This window comes from Molothrus ater, chromosome 4 (genome assembly GCF_012460135.2).
Source record: "Molothrus ater isolate BHLD 08-10-18 breed brown headed cowbird chromosome 4, BPBGC_Mater_1.1, whole genome shotgun sequence".
Classification (NCBI taxonomy): domain Eukaryota; kingdom Metazoa; phylum Chordata; class Aves; order Passeriformes; family Icteridae; genus Molothrus; species Molothrus ater.
The window spans coordinates 25847433-25865491 of NC_050481.2; the positions used below are offsets into that span (position 1 = coordinate 25847433).

Consider the following 18059-nt stretch of genomic DNA (forward strand, 5'->3'; position numbering starts at 1 on the left):
AAGTCTGGATTTCTGTAAAGCTCATGAGTGTAAAAAAATCTGGAATATAGTTCAGTTCATTATAAAGGTAAAAGTTGGCTTCAGAGTTCAAACCTGAGCTTCCAGAAAGTTCAGGGAATATTAAGATCCAAGGTGCTGGTTAGAATCCATCTCTGTGTTAAAATAAAATCCCCAGCTTTTAAAATAATGTTTTATTCACATGTTATTGCTTTTTTTTTTTTCTGTTCACCATCTTTATTTCCCTAGGCAACATCTTTTCATTTAGCTGATACCTCAAAATGACCATTTGTGACAATGTTGTCATTCTTGTTTTAGACTATTTCCAAAGTTAATGCATTCAGTTTTCAATGCTTGTTACAAAATTACCTTGCAAATAGAGTTCTATAGGTCTTTTCATTGCAATTTTAAATAAGCAAGGTTTTTCTGGGTAAAGCAGTAAAAGGTTACATTCCCACTATCCTTCATGACACTGTGTATGTTCACAGATAAAGAACAAGCTCTGAAATGATGCCAAGGATAGCTCTATAAAACTGATGGCCCAGTTATAATTAGGCAGTCCTGCTTGAATTGTGCAATTTAAACCACGCTCTTCTGAATGGCTTTGTAGGTAAATCAGAGAGTCACACAGCACAGTATCTAGCTCAGAGCTGAAAATGGAACAGAATTAGACATCTGTCAAAAGTATGGAACTTAAATGGCAGTAAAATGAACCAGTGCTGCTTGTTTTCTTCTCTTTTGCTGAAGTCTAATGTGAATTCATATTTGGCTTTCCTGACATGGATTTTCAGCCCTATGTGTCATCTTCACATTGAAGGTTCCCAGAAGATATCTAAGTCCTTAACATGACTCTTTCTAATTGTACATTTAAGTCACTCATTTTGAAAAAAACAATCTTGCTGGAGCTGACTAGCAATCATTCATGCTCTTTTATCTTCCTGCAGAATTTACAGGGCTGTTCAATGGATAGTGACCCTAACTGGATAATGTCTGTAATGTTATGTAATTTTCCTATGTAGGGTGAACCAGGCCTTCCTGGGCTTCCTGGACTCCCTGGAATAAAGGTAAATACTGTAGTACCTCTTGTACGGGGTGGGAATACCACAAAGAGGGGGGGAATGCAAGAATGTGGCACAAATGGACTTACCGTATTGTGTTATATCCTTTTCTGTGTCTCTGGTATTAAACTGGGGTTTTTTACAGCAAGTTCTCACATGAAAAATTGGTTAAGTGTCTATGAGTAGGCAAACAGTGTATCTTACATTAAAATGTGAGTCAGAACATTCTAGTTATTTCTTTTAAACAATAAGAGGAGACGTTTGGGTTTTTTTTTTCCTTTAATGGAAAAGGAAAAAAATCATCATCAAAGTTTTAGTTGGTTTCCACTTCTGTGTGTGCTTTCCAGTAGCAATATTCTACTGAATTAACCAAACCTCCAGCCAGAGAACTACATTAATTATACACAGGCAGAGCAGACCTGGCTCTATTGACAAAAATACTCTGTGCTCCATTACACAGGCACTGACAAGTCAAAATCTTTTAATAATACTCTGTTCAGTATTACCTACAGTCCCTGACACAATACCTGGTTTAGTCCCTGGCTTCCAGTTTGTCTGGAGCCTTTAGGTAAGTTGATACAAAAGACACATAGCTGGGTTTAGTTCTAGCATAAGTGGTTGCATTAGGATCTGCAGACACTTACTCAGTTTGAGGTGTAACTGTGTAATTCTGCACAGAGTGAGCAGATTCACATGTCCTGAGTGAGTGCAGATCAGAAAGGCCACTTCTCCTTTGTGTCAAAGACTGTCCTTTCAGAAAACAAAATCTCTTGGAAACCTTTTCTTTGCATTCCAGCACGGCCCTTTGTACGTCTCAGGGGGAAAGTTTATAGGATTTCCCCCTAACAAGGAGGATAATTCAGAGGCCAAACTCTTGTCCATTGTGGTAGGATTCAGGATTTATCTCATGGAATGTAACATTTGCAGTGATTTTCTCAAGGGACCTGTGAATTGCCACAGTATTGAAGCATAATGTCCCTTCTGTGTTACTAGTGAACTATGGGAAAAAATTGAATGTGCATATTAAATTTTGTGTGTTGTAGCAGCTTAAAATATAGTTCCTGTGGAGGTTGTTCATTTTCTGCAGAACAAACTCTGTACTGAGTAGTGAAGATCATGCAGGAGAAGTCTTGTGTGATTGAACTATTTTTATTAGGGCTTTGGCAGCAATCCCTATTCTGTTTACTTTAACAGTGAGCAAAGAGGTAGCTCAGATGGAGGTCAGTGGGGCACTTGCCTGAGGCACTCATCCCAGGGACACCTGCCAAAAGCAACTGGAGCTGTGGCTGGGCTTTGGGGTTCCCATGTTCATGCAGACCACATGTCCATGCATATAACCAGTAAATAAAAAAAATCTACATCTGAGTGGCTGCTCTGGGAAAATTATTTGTTGGCAGTAAGAATGGCTTAGAAGTGCAGCTTCCAGAATCACCTGAAAGATAAAATGTGAAGTGAAAAACGAATGAAGTGTGGGAGTTTTGCCCAGTGAAAATTTGTTTCCAAATTCAGTGGATACAGTGGAAAAACAGTACAGTTGCCTGCAGAGGAAAATGGAATAATTTGGTCAAATATTAATCATTTAGGAAAATACTTTCTCCTGTTTAAAATCCAGTCCAGAGGAAGACTGGTGGTGTTTCAATGAAGAAATTCAATCCAGTGCAATTCTGCATTGTCCTGAAACCTGGATGGTGACAAGGAAGCAGGATGTGCACAGGAGAGAGCAAAGCATATCTGGTCACATCAGACTTGCAGGATGGTGGCTGTTCATTTCAAGGCATTTGTAAGCTCTCTTTTATTAAGCAATCTGTAGTAAAAAAAAATAAAAATAGATTCTTCTGAGTCCCTGAGACTATGTCTGTGGCATGAGAAGTGGTAGCAGAATGACTGGAGTTATGAATATGGGCACTCATCAGCAAAGGTAAATTAGGAGTTTCCCCCTTTTCTCACCCTCCCTTTTAGCAAAGATTTATGCACCACCATGGTAAGATCATTACGTGGATTTCCAAAAACAACAACATTGTTATCTCATGGAGAAGCAAATTTCCAGTGATCTGGTGTTGATCAAAAGCTACTTTGAAAATAGCAGTGACAGGATGAGAAACTTGAGCACGGAGGAAACTCAATTGTCTGGACTTGGAATCAGTTGGTGCTGTCATCTTGTACAAAACCAAGAGGAATCTTCCTTGAAGCAGTGGCTTCTTTTTTCTTTTTGTTTTTTTTGGGTTTTTTGCTTCCTTCTGGAATGATGCTTATTGTTTGTACAATTTTTTTCTGGGATTTTGGGTTCTGTTCTCATGTGGACTTTATAAAACTAAGTGATACGCAGTAGTAGTATAACATCAAAGACCTAGCAGAAACCTCTCACAGTGTCATTGCAACATCTAAGAACTTGTAACAAAATTTAAGTTTCCATAAGGAAAATTTTTCCTAACAAACAGATTAGGGTTCTAAATGCACTCTCATTCTCATGCATTTGCATGCCAGCCCAGTAGCTGTTGGCAGAGATTTTTCAGGCTTTTTCCAAACTTTGTGAGAGGTAAGAAAATTATCAAGATACAGATTTATTGTACACATTGAAAATTCCTGTATGTAATTCTTAAATATTAAATATTGTCTTGTTTTCCTTAAATCTGTTAGTTGAACTTAAAATTGCTTCCTTGTGCATGTTTCTCTACAGTGGCAGGCTGTATTATGAAATGTTTTAGGTAATTGTGCACATGCACAGCACTCTTCACAAAAGCTAAACCAACCTGTGCTAACACAAGTGCTGTGCCAGGCAGTCTGTCCAGCTACAACTCATCTTTCTTCCCATGGTTGAAGAAGCTTCCCAAGACATTCAGTCCTCTGTACTTCAGCATACATAAAGGATTAAGGAACACTAATCACCGAGAAACTTTCAGCTTCTTATAATGCCATTTCAGTTAATTAATCAAGGTTCCTGGGAGCCTGTAAGGATTTGGCTGAATGTGATACTGCAGTCTGAATGAGTGGCAACATTGGACAGACATGCAAGTATCACATCTGAATTCAGGGTATACAGCAGGGTCTTTTATTAGTTACTTTTCTAGACCCATTCACCAGGCACACACGGATGTTTTGGGAGTATTTCCTGCTCCTTTTCGTTCTCTCCTCCTTTGTCAGTTGGTGCCACGGAGGGAACACAAGTGCAGTCAGTTATTTCCAAGACAGTGTAGAGGCTGTCTATGACATGCTGGAGAAACGTTTCTCAAGCACCTGTTGCTGTTTAGGAATGGCTGGAAACTTAATGAGCCCTGAATGTGTTCCACCTAAACTCAGAATATTAACTCATCACTCTACTATCCCCCAACTGATGCCAAGCAGACAAAGAAGCCTGTCTGTGAAACACAAACTTCATGTATCTGTTTTACCTCATAACTTCTGCAGGAAGATACTTACAAAGCAGAACTTGCTTACTGTGATGGAAATCATGCATGCTCTCATTCACTGTAATGTCAGACCTCTGAAATCTGTTGCACTGCATTTTCTGGAATTGGGCCTGTACAGTCCTCAATTTCTTCACCGCAGTGAGAAGCCTTCTCAAAACACAAGCCTCTTCTCAGTAACAGCACCTTTTGCAGGATCTAGATTTTCTATGGTATTTCTGGCATTTGTCACTCAGATGTTAAAGCAAATACTGAACCGAAGCTTACGAGCACATATAAAGTTTTATTTTATCATGTTCAAGAAAACTGAACCTTTGAGTGGTTTGACATGAGAAGAGAAAAGAGAAAGGCTGCTTAGCCCTTCTGCTTTTGGGAAGTATGGAAAGCTTTCTGTGTTTTGAAATTCAGTGGAAGTGGCTGATTCAATAGACTTGCCAGTATGCGGTGTCTTGCATCTTTCTGTACAATTATTTTGGATTGACTTTCCTGGGACTGTGCCTGAGCAGCAAGGTTTCAGAAAAACCTGGATAAAGATGTGGGAATTTCAATCAATTTTGTATCCTTTTATTTTTCTTTTATGAATGCAAAAGTGGTTCTAATTTTTTCTGTGTCTAAATTTCTTATTTATCTATACCTACTCAGAGATCTTATCCTCTAAAGACAACAACTCTCTGCTCCACAGAGTGTATTTTTTAAGGTCTAAAAGACTTGATACTACTTTCACCCAGTTAGTTCTCTTAGAAAAGAGAAATTTCAGAGGAAATGAGAGAGAATTTTCCAGCTGGATGCATAGAAGTTAGTCTCCTATTTAAACTCTTGTAGAAAAGAGAGCAACTGTTGTTGAAGCTTATGTGTTTAAGTGCTGCTCTTACCAGCTGGCAGCAAAATGAAAGGAAATCCGAAGTGAATGGTAGTTCTAAGCATTTTGGTTTGGAGTCAATGCCCTTTACTGCCTACAGGAAAGTTTGGTAAATTCTCCTTTTCCCCCAGGAGTTCTTAGGAAAGATTTTCTTTTTCTAATTTTCTTAATTAATTTTTCCTTTTCTGTATTTCCACTCTTCTTCCTGTTTTTATTCATTGATAGCATTAACAGTAAACCTGCAGGGACTCTCTGTCTCTCTCTCTTCCCCTCTCTGCAGGTTCTGGGTGTAAATGGGAACTGATCTAAAAAATAGGACTTAGTACCCACCTTTGGTGGGCTGGGTTTCAGAAGTGTCTCTGTGCATTGGTAGGTGAAATACATTACACAGCTGTGCAATTGAGTATTCGCTTTCCGTAACGGTAGTAGGTATACAAACATATATCTGTATATTACACTTTCTTCATTGATTCCTAGCTGTCTGCTTTCCATATATTATGGCAGTAATCAGTTGCATAGGGTGGACATTGAATTTCCAGGAGCTGATTTTGATGATCAAGGCCAGAAAACGAAATCATCGTTAACATTGGATGGCATGCGTGTGTCAGGGGTGCTTACTTGGGTGTAAAATCTAGATAAATTCTTCAAGTTCTTATTGATTTCTCACAAATTATATCCTCCAAATCTCTTATTTTCTGTTCTGGAAAAACCTAAAACATAAGGAACTGAAACACAGAATGTTGTTTCCTCTAAAGCTGTTAATAGTTGGAAGACTGAGTTTATAAGAACTGCTTCACAGCATATGTTTTATAACATAGCTTAATTTCTCATTGTACAAAAAGAAGTGCCAATCAAAAATTTTGGAAACAGTTTAATGAAGTCAGGATCCAACACCCTGCAGTATTCAGAAATCAAGTATCTTTTCAGCCACAAAGAAGACTTGACATCAGTAATCTGAAATTATTTCTCAAATACAAATTTTTATAAGGTCAGAAATAAGGCATGCAATAAAGCTCCTTAGCTTTCAGAAAAGCAACAAAATTCCTTAGATTTGTCATGTAAGTCTTTTTTAATAGAAACAATTTGGGGCCAAACTCTTCATCATTTTGCAGTTTGGTCATAGAAAGGAATTAAAAATTAGGCGCTCATTACAACAAGTGTTTCTATTCTATCCTTAAAAATAGTTGCCATACTGACTTGGATTATAATTAGCCTTAAAGTAAGAAGTCCCTTTTATGATTAATGAATGCAGGATTAATCAGAATCATTACTGGTTCTGATAGCACTCTCCCAAAGCAACATACTTTCTAGGGAGACAGGACTTAAAAGCAAGAAGAAAATTAGGCTCACTAAAAAGCAATATATGTCATACAAAATGAGGCTTGTTGTAAAACCTCAGGGTTTCAGCCAGGTTGTTTAGCCAGGTTTTACTTCCCTAACTCCAAATGAATCATAAAGTCTAAATATGCTTTTGGAAATTCTAAACCACGATTGTTTTTCTAAGTTTAGAGAACGATTAGGGAGTAAAGATATTGTTTCAAATGAGATGAGTGAGCCAGACAACCTGTTTTAACTGGCAATTTCTGGAGCTAATTCTAAAGTGATATGAAAAGCCTTAAGAAAGACGTTATGAAATGGGGTTAGGGTTACTTTTTTAAATCAGATTTCCTTGTACCTTGTTCATTTCCTTCTTAGGAGCTGAATACTGTAGGCATCCTGAGAGGAAAATTCCCATGGACGTCAGGCTATATATATAAAGTCCCCCTAATGCCCTTCACAGTGACAAAGTACTCTCTGACTTGTATAGTCCAAGGCCAGCTGAGTTTCTGAGAAATTGCTTCACTGGAGCTAAGTGCTGCACACAGAGGGAGGGCATGAGCAGGTGCAGCTCCATAGACCACCATGGATTGCTGTGCTACAGGATCCTGAGAATTTGGCCCTCACTCCTCTCCAGAGTGGAGGACTTGCAGTGTTCAGGTTAGATAGCAACCTCAAAACCAAAGTCTTTTTGGACAGCAGATGGCAACTTACAGAAAATCGGCATAGGTACCCATGAACCAAATCCAATTTATTACAGCTTCATAGCTGTTCTTCAAATTATCTTGCATCTGGCTTTTGGGTCTTTCTTGATAGCTCTTCTATATATAGATATCCCCACCTTTGCAGGATTCTTTTGGTAGTGTTAGGCAAGGAATGGGTATCATACTGTTTTTGTTTTAATATGCTCATCAGTGAGCCAGGGTAACACTGAAGACAGTCACTGGTCTCTTGATGTTATTAAAATGAGGACCCTTCCACATCAGAAAGGAACTTTGGGTCCCCCAAATTTTGTGACTCTTGAAGAACTTGCATGCTGGCCCATGCTAGACAGGAATTCTAGAGGTCCACTAGACTTGCAGAGAGGAGTTTGGAATCTCCAAGCCTGTCCAAGCTGTTAGTTCAAGCATGATTGTGGTTTTCCTCCAGCCTACACTGCTAGGTTTTCTGTTAATGGAAAAGGTGGGGTGCATCCCCTTTCTGGAGTCCTCCACAGAAATTCAGGATGCTTTGGCGTGGTTTGCCAGCTCAGAGGTGTGCACACAGGAGTCTTGACCTTGGTACGTTTGGATTTCCAAGAGAATGCCAGGGAAAGGTGTTTGTGTGTGTCCTGCCTTTTGGCAGGACCTGCCAGTCAGCCCAGGAGGCACAGAACTTCCATGGTGCTGGCAATGGGGCCAACATTGAACAAAGTAATTTAGGACCAGTGAACAATGTAATAAAGGTCAGTCAGAGTAAGACATTTCAATTTCTCTGGCTACTTCTAGTGCATAGCGCTAGATAAAAATAAGGCTTGAAATTACATTCTCCTTCAAATTCATGGTCTAAGGGTTGGTTTAGTCACATTCCTGTAGCATAGAGAAAATACAGTAATAATCTGATGTAGCTGGAATATAGTAAGGGTAACCATGGCACTTACAAGTAGGATGGTAATTTCAGAAATAGAAGAGAATTTATTTCACTGTTAGAGGAAAGTTGTGGTTTGGATGTCTTCCTGCAGCATAGGTTTCTTTTTTAGGAATTCATTGATCTGGATGTGAAAATGTGTTGTATAGTCATTAGGAAAGTGATTAAAGAGGAAGAAACTTCTGTGGGAAAACAGTGTACCCAACAACTGCTGTTCTCTGCTGATTGCTTGCATCAGCATAAAGCTTTGTATTTCAGGCACTGGGAGAGGAATAGGTGTGTCTGTGAGAACAAAGTTTCAAATAATGATGATGATCTGTGTCCCAGCTGTGCAATGGAGGCTAATTCTGACCAAGTATGGTAGTAGAACTACACTGTTAATAAACATTTGTCAAATTAGTGATGTTTAAAACAGAAACCAGCAGTGAAAATGTTATTTCAACTGCTGTACCTTTTTTAAGCAAAAGTCCAAGTTTTAGGCAATCATGGGTTCTGTAAAACTTAACAGTGAGAGTGAACTAAAGTAGTTCTTAGGGTTAACCTCTAGTATCAAAGCTAGCCTCTGCTTCAGCCCATGAAAGCTTTGATCATCATGAAAACCAGTTCTAATTATGTCTAGATAATAACCCTCAGTAAAAATCTGACTATCCTCTGAAGTAAATAACAAGGTGACTTTTTAATATTAAATTCTGATTGCGCTCACATTGCACCAGGTTTATGGCATTTTAGGGGCCCTTTCTGCTTCAGACTGTTATAAGAGGTGAAAATGAACATTAACAATATTTGTAAATGGTAGTATATAATTTGTTATCTGACCCTCTAGTATTTCCAAAGTCAGCAAATACTTGAGAATGAAAATGAGCATGCATGGGGGTAGTCTGTTAAACTATTAACACATAAAGACACTAAAAATTATTCTTAATATCATAACACATCACTTCTGTAGACTGGAAGAAATTCACAAGCTTGTTGTTTGTTTTCTTTTTTAACCAAGTTTCCCATGTTGTGATTAATACAAATTGCTCCAAGTCTAACAGGTGGATGAAGTTTGAATGCTGAAATATGCCTTGTTGACATCTTGTGCAATGTGGTGGTTTCTAAGCAGTGATTTCATAACTATACCAAAGGGTTTAACTAAAAATTAAAATGTGTGACAGAGCCATCATTTGATGATGGCTTTCTATACAGCTGCCAAACTGTACTTCAGATTACAGTATCACAGATTTTGTGTTGCCTGTCCCAGCTTTAGCAGGCAAAGAAGATTGCTGTACATTCTAACTGGATAAAACCTTGATTTTATTATAACAAGTTGTAGTGAGATGTTTGGAAAAGTATTACAAGTCTTGGTGACTCTGATCCCTTGCGTTCCTCTCAGCCTATCACAGCAGCTTGAACAAATTCTGAGTTCATTTAAAGAAGAGACTTATGAACAGGAGGTGCTTCAGTGAACACCAGAGCTGCAGTGTTGTCAAACCACAGTGCCCTCCCAAGCCAGCCTTTACCCTTGCTTTCCTGCTGCTATGTGCTAGCTAAATCAAATATGTCATATATTTGCAAAAAAACGCTAAAGCCTTTAATTCTTAATTTTCTGACCACATTCCTGTACAGCTCTGGAATCTTTTTTGTGTCATGGACTAATCACAAAGGTCTTTCCCTTGCCTTTGCATAACTGGGACACCAGCATGCCTTACTGAGAGGAAACTTTTCTTTACATTTCACGCCTCACTCGCAGTCCCAATTTTGATAGATTCATTTTTTGTTTGGTTGGTTTTTTGCTATTTGAGTGGCATAAAAGATAGCATAAAGCACAAAATCATCAATTTTGTGGCAGGATACTGAAGTATACCCAATGAACATTTTACTTAATGCCTTAGGCTGTGGCATAAGAAAGACACTCAAGAGATTTGAAATATTAGAGAAGACATGGCTTAGTTTCAAACCATTCAAACACGTTGTCTTTTTACTTAGAAGCTTAGTTCAGATGGCAAATCAGATCTGGTTTTTAATCTACTTATCCTCTCTAGCACTGGATAGAGGGAGAATCGCATGTTTTTCTTTATGTAGCCAGGTTTTAACTATGCAGTTTGTTTCATGTGTGATAAGAATACCCTGTTGGATCACGTTCAGCTTGGCATCCCCCGTAACTGCTGCATCTTTCCCAGCAGGGCTGCTGCTCACCCAGTCAGTTCCTTCTCTCTGCTGACACACCACTTCTTCCACTCCACATTTCAAAACATTTTAAAGCTCTGTGCCATATAAGACCTGTATTCTACTTATGCTAATTAAGCTGCCAACTTATACCATTATCAATTCCACTAGCTTTTGCAAAGCATCTCTCTTTAGAGGTTTTGGGGGAAGGTGGGGCTGCTTCTTGGACTTTGGCCAGAAATTTTCTTGTAGTGTGCAACTGGTATAGTCCTGAGCAAAGAAAAGAATTTGACTCAAAAACTGCATCAACCTTTGAGTGACACTTCTAAGCCTTACCACTGAAAAGAATCATGCAGTCACTGCGTATTTTTTCTGCCTGAAGTCATAATAAGCTGCCCAAAAAATTAGCCCGGGCAAATTCAGTATTAAAACAACACGGGGCTGTTGAGTACCCTCTCATTCTAAAATAAATGATTGAAGCTGCATTGTTCTTCATTTACTGAAATTAAAGTGCTTCCATCTGCAGTGACAACCTTATGTTACTCTTGCTGCTGTGTACTAATTATAAAGACTTACATAAACTCTGAGGTTTTTTTCTTACGAGAGCAAAAAGAAAACCCCATTTGCTTCTCTGTGACATGTTTGTCTCAGTTTATTTCTTTACCATATTTTGAATCACAGCCAGCTGGAACTTCATGTGAGAAAGCTCATTATTACTTGTATTTTTTTATAAGCTAAATGGGGGTCTCTGGGAGCTTGCTGTCATCCTTGATATAACCACAGGGAAGATTTCTTTGGCTTTGAGCTGTTAATGATGGATTGCTGATGAGAGCACAGATGAATGTGGAAGAATACTTCCCAATTTGCTCTCCAGGGGAAGAGATGAAGAGAAGTATTATTCAACTGCTCAAATTCACTGTCTCTGTATATTGTCAGTAATGATATCACTACAGGATTATGATCTATCTGTCTTTTAGCTATTTTAAGAGGCATTTGATGGGTAATTTTTAGTCATTACATTCAGGGATATTGCAAAAAGGCTAATTAAATAAATATTGATTGGGTTACATAACTGATTTTAAAATTTACAATAGCTTGTGGATGTATCTTCTTGGTTCAAATATATCTTAAAAAATGCAAGATTAAATAGCAGGAAGGCTTATTCAGGGGAATTTGTGAAGGAAAGTATATGGCTTATTAATCTTGCATTGTCTCTTCAGACATGGAGATGGGTAATAAAATACGGCCTTACTCTTCTGCTCAGTGCTGCTTCTGCTGCAACTCTGCTTGATTCTTGCTATTTGTCTGTCCTCTTTGTACAACTGAATGGGAAGGAAGGGGGCAGAACAGAGAGGGAATGAGGAGAGCTGTGGGTCATTCCCAGATGTTCACAGACCAATAAATTGTCTGGGTGCAGAGAACTGAGGTATTTTACTGTCAGAATGAGATGGGAAAGTACCATGGTACTGCATGTTTCTGACTTGAAAGGAGACACAACATATCACAACAATGCCATCTCCATTTGTCACTGCTTTGTCACACAGTATTCCTGCCCATCTATTCACATGCTGCAGTAGGAAACCACCTCAAAACACATCACTGAACTTAACTATCCCTTTTCAAATTTAGGAACACTCAGATCTCTCCTCCTGCCTTCAGACTTGCTTGGATAAGTTTGACGTGTTGCATTACAGATCAGGTTGCATATTAACAGTCCTTAACCTCATAAACCCCATGTTTGACACCTTCTGCTTCATTTGCATCTCATCTGCTGCGTGGTGGCTTGCTGCAGGAATTTGTGCTGATGAAAGTAACTCAAGACAAAAAGTACTTCTGTGTAACTGTTGCATCACAGCTGGAGAACTGTAAGCTGTACAGGGGAAAATACCACCCAAAATAAACTTGTGTTATTATACTTGTGTACTGCTAAATAAGTAACCCTCTCATATTGTGTTTTTAAAGGGTGAACCAGGTTTCATTGGTCCACAAGGAGAACCTGGGTTGCCAGGGCTGCCAGGAACAAAGGTAAGGGTAATGGGCCAACGCTCTGGTGTGAAGCCCCTTGAGCTGATGTCAAATTCAACTTTCCTCAGCAAGTAGCAGAGACTGAGGCTACTATTGGAGAAAATGTGAAAAGTCATGGACCAGTGCTATGAGATAGATATATAGATATTCATGTAGGTGCCCCCAAAAAATGTGAAGGCAGATGTTATGTCATAACTTTAATTAATGCCGTCCTTTTTCATGTTAGCATCCCCAAATTTAGTTCTTCAAGAGGCAAAATAGGCATGATTGAAGAAACTATATTTTCATAAACATGGGTTTTTTTAGGAAGATTACTTGAAACTTTGTGCAGGAAGCAGAATTTTGATACTACGCACCAGATTCTGAAAATACAGATAGACTAAACCGCTGTTTCTGCTGTTTGCTTGGTTTCTTTGATCCTGCTGAGTTGGTGGGGTGCTAAAGGCTGCCCAGTATTTTGTGATATCTGTGTGTCTGTTGCAATAGGGTGACAGAGGAGAGGCAGGCCCTGTTGGGAAGGGTGAGCGAGGTGAACCTGGAATCCCTGGACCAAAGGTCAGTCTGATTTTTACATTGGAAATGTTTTGTTAATTTTGCACCTATGAACACATCTTTGCCTGCTGAAAAGTAGAACAAAACTTGGTGAGTGAACTTTTAAATGAAAATGCTGTCAAATGCTCTACTTCAATGGCAGTTTTGTGTTCACAGCTGTGAAACTGCAGTCTGAATGGACTTTTATTTGGTCTGCAAAGTAAAGACACTACCTACAGACACTGTCATGGAATTGGCCTAATTCATTCCAGCTGAAGTACTGACCTCTAGGTCCCTAACTTTCAGCATTGAAGTTTGAACTCTTTGACCACTGTAGCAACTGAATGCAGAGAAAATCCATTTTGCATGCTGTTTTCTAACTCTCTAAGAAAGAGATCAGTCTAACTACTTTTAGCATTGTCTTAATATTTCCCCTGGTGTTGATACTGTCAAGTTTTTCTTTCCTGATGGATTTTGAAAACAATAAGGTTAATTTTGTGATCCTTGGCAGTTAGTTTGTATTCACCTGAACTGTTAGGAAAAAAAGTTATGATAACACTTTATTTTATTCTCCTTCTGTTAGAATATTTAACTATCTTCTCTCTCTCTTGGCTATCATTTTTCAGGAGCAATGGAATGACATAGCTCATTCCTGGAAACCAGTGATAATGATGCCTATCTTTACTAATACCAATGCTACTTTTCCTTTGGAAGAGTGGAATCTGTGACCATTGCACTCTAGTGTTAAAGAATATATTGATCTGGGTGCTATTAAAATAAATGCCTTAAAAATTCATTATCTTGATAATATAAATATAAGGTATTTCTGCTGTTCCAAACTGTGGTTAGTGATTACTAATTTCTTTTTCTCTGCACTCCCATTTCTCTACAATTTTTCTCCTATCTTCCTTCAAACAGGGGAAAACAGGTGAACCTGGATCTAGAGGCCCCAAAGGGTCAAAGGTTAGTAGTAAGGAAACTGTCTTTAGGGGACTAATTAACATTTTCAGGATCAATTATTTGTAACATTTCTCTTTAAAAGAACCTGTAATAGTCTGCAGTGTTCTTTATAAGTGAAACCTTCTGACCTTCAATTTTAGATAAAAAATTTAGTTATGTCACATGGGTTTTGAACATTGTGGTTCTAATCCTTTTTCTGTTATAACATCCATTCCACTCTGCTGCTGTTTTCCTCATGCAACTTGGTTTCTCTCTGTGTAACTGATGTGTGTTAGTCCTCCCACATGCCAAGTCCCAATGCCTGACTGTGCTGTTATTTAGTTTGCAATAATTTTATGGATCCAAAGTCTGATGAGCTAGGAATCAGAGGTATTCCAAGTACTGCAGGCTGAGATATGATGGTCAGAAGTCTGACAAAGGCAAGAGTTGTTGATTGTGTTGCTGTTTTACCTGCTTTAAAAAGATGGTTTTGATTATATCTTTCCACCTATTTATATTTCTATAAATATAGTTGGTTCACATATATGGAGAGATAAAATGTATGGTTTTTCTATTACTTTATCTGCTGTGCAAATACTGTTCCCACTGGATTCCTTCATGTTGTATGAGAGATGAAAGTGTACTTGTGTAGGTGGTTATTGACAGGTCTGCTGTCAGAATAAGGGTGACAGGACAATGTAGGCTGGTGTGATACTGTTTGCAGTACTTGTAAGGTCCTTGAAGAGGGGCCTTAAGTGCTTAAAGATGTGATTAAACAAGTGCCATTTAACTTCATTCATTCCCACCAGAAAGAAGTGTTCAAAGGCAAGGGAACTGATGAGGGAATTAAAGTATCAGAGTGAGAGCAGAAAAGTAAATCAGCCTCTCATTTGACTACAGTACCTGGGCACCTCCCACACGCACCAAAATTATAAAGATATCCCTCTAATTCCCTTTTTATCAAGAAAGGATATATGATTTTCATTTTACCTGCACACCTGTCATGAAAATCTGGCCCACAGAAGTCAGTCTAGTGGCAGGGAACTTCATTTTTTAGCAGTTCAAATGTTCACTAGCTTCTGCCAGAGCGGCACTGAAGCGAAAGGTAGATGGCACAACCTTGATTATGCCCTCCCACCAGCCTGCTCTCCATATGTCTTCATTAGCTCCATGAAAGTTTTCTGGTTTCTATTACCAGAAAGTTTTCTGTTCTGTTACCAGTGGTGAATTAATCATTCTTCTCCTGACTTTTACCAAAGTTCTCTAGATGTCAACAGGACCAAAATTTGCAGTTCTTACCTGTATTAATTTTGAGTAATATTAAAATATAAGACCTTGGTATGAAAGTGACTGTGAAGTGAATTGTGGCGGCTGGAGTATGAATGCATACATGTTTGAAATTCCCTCCATCATTTGAAGCATATTACTAGTAGCCAGGAGTAAAAAGCTGTGTGTAAGCTGGTAATGATCTTAAGCCTGTCACAGAAAGGGCATCAAGAAACTCTAAATCTGATGGTACAGTTGTATTTTTAGGGGAGGCAGTGACTCAGACCAGGGAAGTTCAGAAGGTTGGTGGAGGCATGATCACAGAAAGAAAAGTTTATATATTTTGAAACACATTTGAAGAAGTTTTTGACTGGTTTCAGACTGAGTAATTTCATTTCTCTAGTATTCTCTTCAAGCTTTTGATAGTAATGTCATTAAGAATGGGAATGTTGCACAAATAATCTGCTTTTGGTTCTTTGCAATTTTTTATTGCAGACCAATACAATACTCCAATATTCACACAGAACCAAATGTGTCATGCTCAATTCTACCAGTGCACAGATTTTGAAGGACTTTTTCCTTTCATTAAATAAGATTCACATTCTGTTTAGGATGAGAGGCCCTGTAAACCAGTTCATGTAAGAAAACATATTAAAAAGGAAAGAACTCTGTAATATATTGTCAAATGGCATATCTGTTTTTTTCATGTATCGTTTTTACGTAGGGTGATACAGGTGAGAGAGGTGACACAGGATCTGCAGGTCCACGGGTAAGTCTACTTTTCATCTCAGCTCTTTGTTTTGTACCCTTAGATTCAGTCTGTGTGAACTGAAATTGTAGCAGTAATTCTAGTTAGAACTCTGGGTGAAATTGGTCACTTGACACTGTTGGAATATGGTTGCTAACTGGACATTAATATGAATAACACCACTCGCCACTATTTGGAGCAGTCTGCAATCCACACTTTGTGGGCAGGATGTTACAGACCAGGTGTTCTGACATTGTTCACTGCCAATACAGAACTAGAGTGTAGGAACATCCTTAAATGTCTTCCCTCAGAGATTTTATGTATTTGCTTTCCCACTGAAGCACAAGTCACTTTGTACTGACTTGCTTATTTATCTTTATTTTAAAAAATTGTTTTCCTTCAAATTCTGTGTTTTGTAGTAGTATATTGCAAGTACAGTCAGAGTCTAACACCCCACAATCAAGTCAAAGCATATATCAGTAGTTAAGAGTCTAAAATAGTCCTCAGCAGTTGTCTCAAAATTCTAATGGAAAATGTATTACAGGGACCACCTGGACAGAAGGGTGATCAAGGTGCAACAGAGATAATTGATTATAATGGCAACATCCATGAAGCTCTGCAGGTACGCAAACCTAACAAGTCTGAATTGGCTTTGTCCGGTCTGGGGAAAAGTCATTTAACAGCATTGTATTTCTCTTTTGCCTAGAGCTTGAAAACATTTTGTGTGCAAAATTGTTGAGCTTATTAATCAGGTATCACTTTCTATATTTGGAAGCCAGGTTTTCTGTGCTAGAAAAACTGTTTCCCTGATACAAACTAGCTGAGTGAATTAGTTTCATGTTCCCTGGAGAGTACTGACATCACCTAATCAGGACGAAACTAATTCATTGTTGGCTTTGGTGTTTAATGCTGAATTAATGTAATAAACCACATACATAGGTTCAACAGAAGTGCCTGCTTTTCAATTCATATATTATAATATTGACATTTCTTTTTTTCTTTTTCCTCCTCCTCTTCCTGTAAAATGCAAAGAGCAGAATATTTGAGATTTGGAAACCATTGTAACATGGTTCCATTAGCAAGCTGTGGATTCAATCAGCAACTTGAGTACATTAAGTAGACCAAGCACCAGTCTTCTCACTTATTCATTTCTGGAAAACCTATTTTGACTGGTGTGCAGAAAAGTGTGGAGGATTAAAGTGGGGTTACAAAAAGAATGAATGAGTGTTTGCATAAAAGCAAAGGACCAAGATGACATATGTCATTGCAGTCAAGGTGATTTACATTGCAGCATACTCAGATGCAAATTCTGTGCAGTATAACTCCACCAAAGAGAATGGCTTGCTTATGTGAAACTGAAGACTAGATTTGGCTCATTGTGCATCTGATCACTTTCTCACTGAAGCCACTGAACTTTTTTCTTACATTTATGCAGTGGGAGTGGGTAAATGTCTGACCAGTTATTTGGTTTCCAAGATGCTTTCAAAAAATAAAAACCTCACTGCCTTTACTAAAATCTAAAAGCCTTGTATGTCACTAAGGCTGAGTCTGTTCTTTCATTGTGTCTGTGGGGAGGTCTGCATAGACATGTTGTGAGGCTCTGCATTATGTTTGCCTCATTTGGTCTGCTTGTAAGGGACTTCAGACACACAGCTTTCAGTCATCTAAATCCCTCTCCGAGTTACGTGCCTAAAGTAGCCTGAAATTCATGTTGTGTGTTACCAGAGAGAGATTTAGCAGGGGCTTTAGCCCCTGTATCTCCTATATTCTGTCTTGGTATTGTAACTCTGGCATCAGTGTTAGTTTCAAGCTTCCTCAGAAAAGCTGCAGCACATAAAGCAACCTTAAAAGTGGACTAAAGCCTTCTGCAGTGGTTGAAACATTCTAGAAAGCCTTTATCCCATTGCAAATTGTTCCAAATGTCATCACCTTCTGATCCAGGGCAACAAATGATTGATATTAATGGGAATGGCTGTGCAAGGAGGGTGTAAGCAAGATTATATAGGATCAGTCAAAAATATCCTTGCCAAATCCAGCTCAGTCCTTTTAGATGGCAAACACCCATTCCTAAGTCTCCTGGTGCCACATTCTTAGGGGCTCTGAGATTTGCAGTTCTCTCACAAAAGCACATGAGAATTTCA

General features: G+C 38.6%; 1 protein-coding gene across 1 annotated transcript in view; it reads left to right on the forward strand.

Moving 5' to 3' along the window:
• Positions 1-18059, forward strand: part of COL25A1 (collagen type XXV alpha 1 chain) — a 298979-nt gene that overhangs the window by 246697 nt on the left and 34223 nt on the right. Inside the window, exons 18-23 of the mRNA XM_036381685.2 lie at positions 1017-1061; positions 12372-12434; positions 12921-12989; positions 13884-13928; positions 15895-15939; positions 16463-16540. Coding sequence (XP_036237578.1) covers positions 1017-1061; positions 12372-12434; positions 12921-12989; positions 13884-13928; positions 15895-15939; positions 16463-16540 — 345 coding nt within the window. The remainder of the gene's footprint in view (positions 1-1016; positions 1062-12371; positions 12435-12920; positions 12990-13883; positions 13929-15894; positions 15940-16462; positions 16541-18059) is intronic.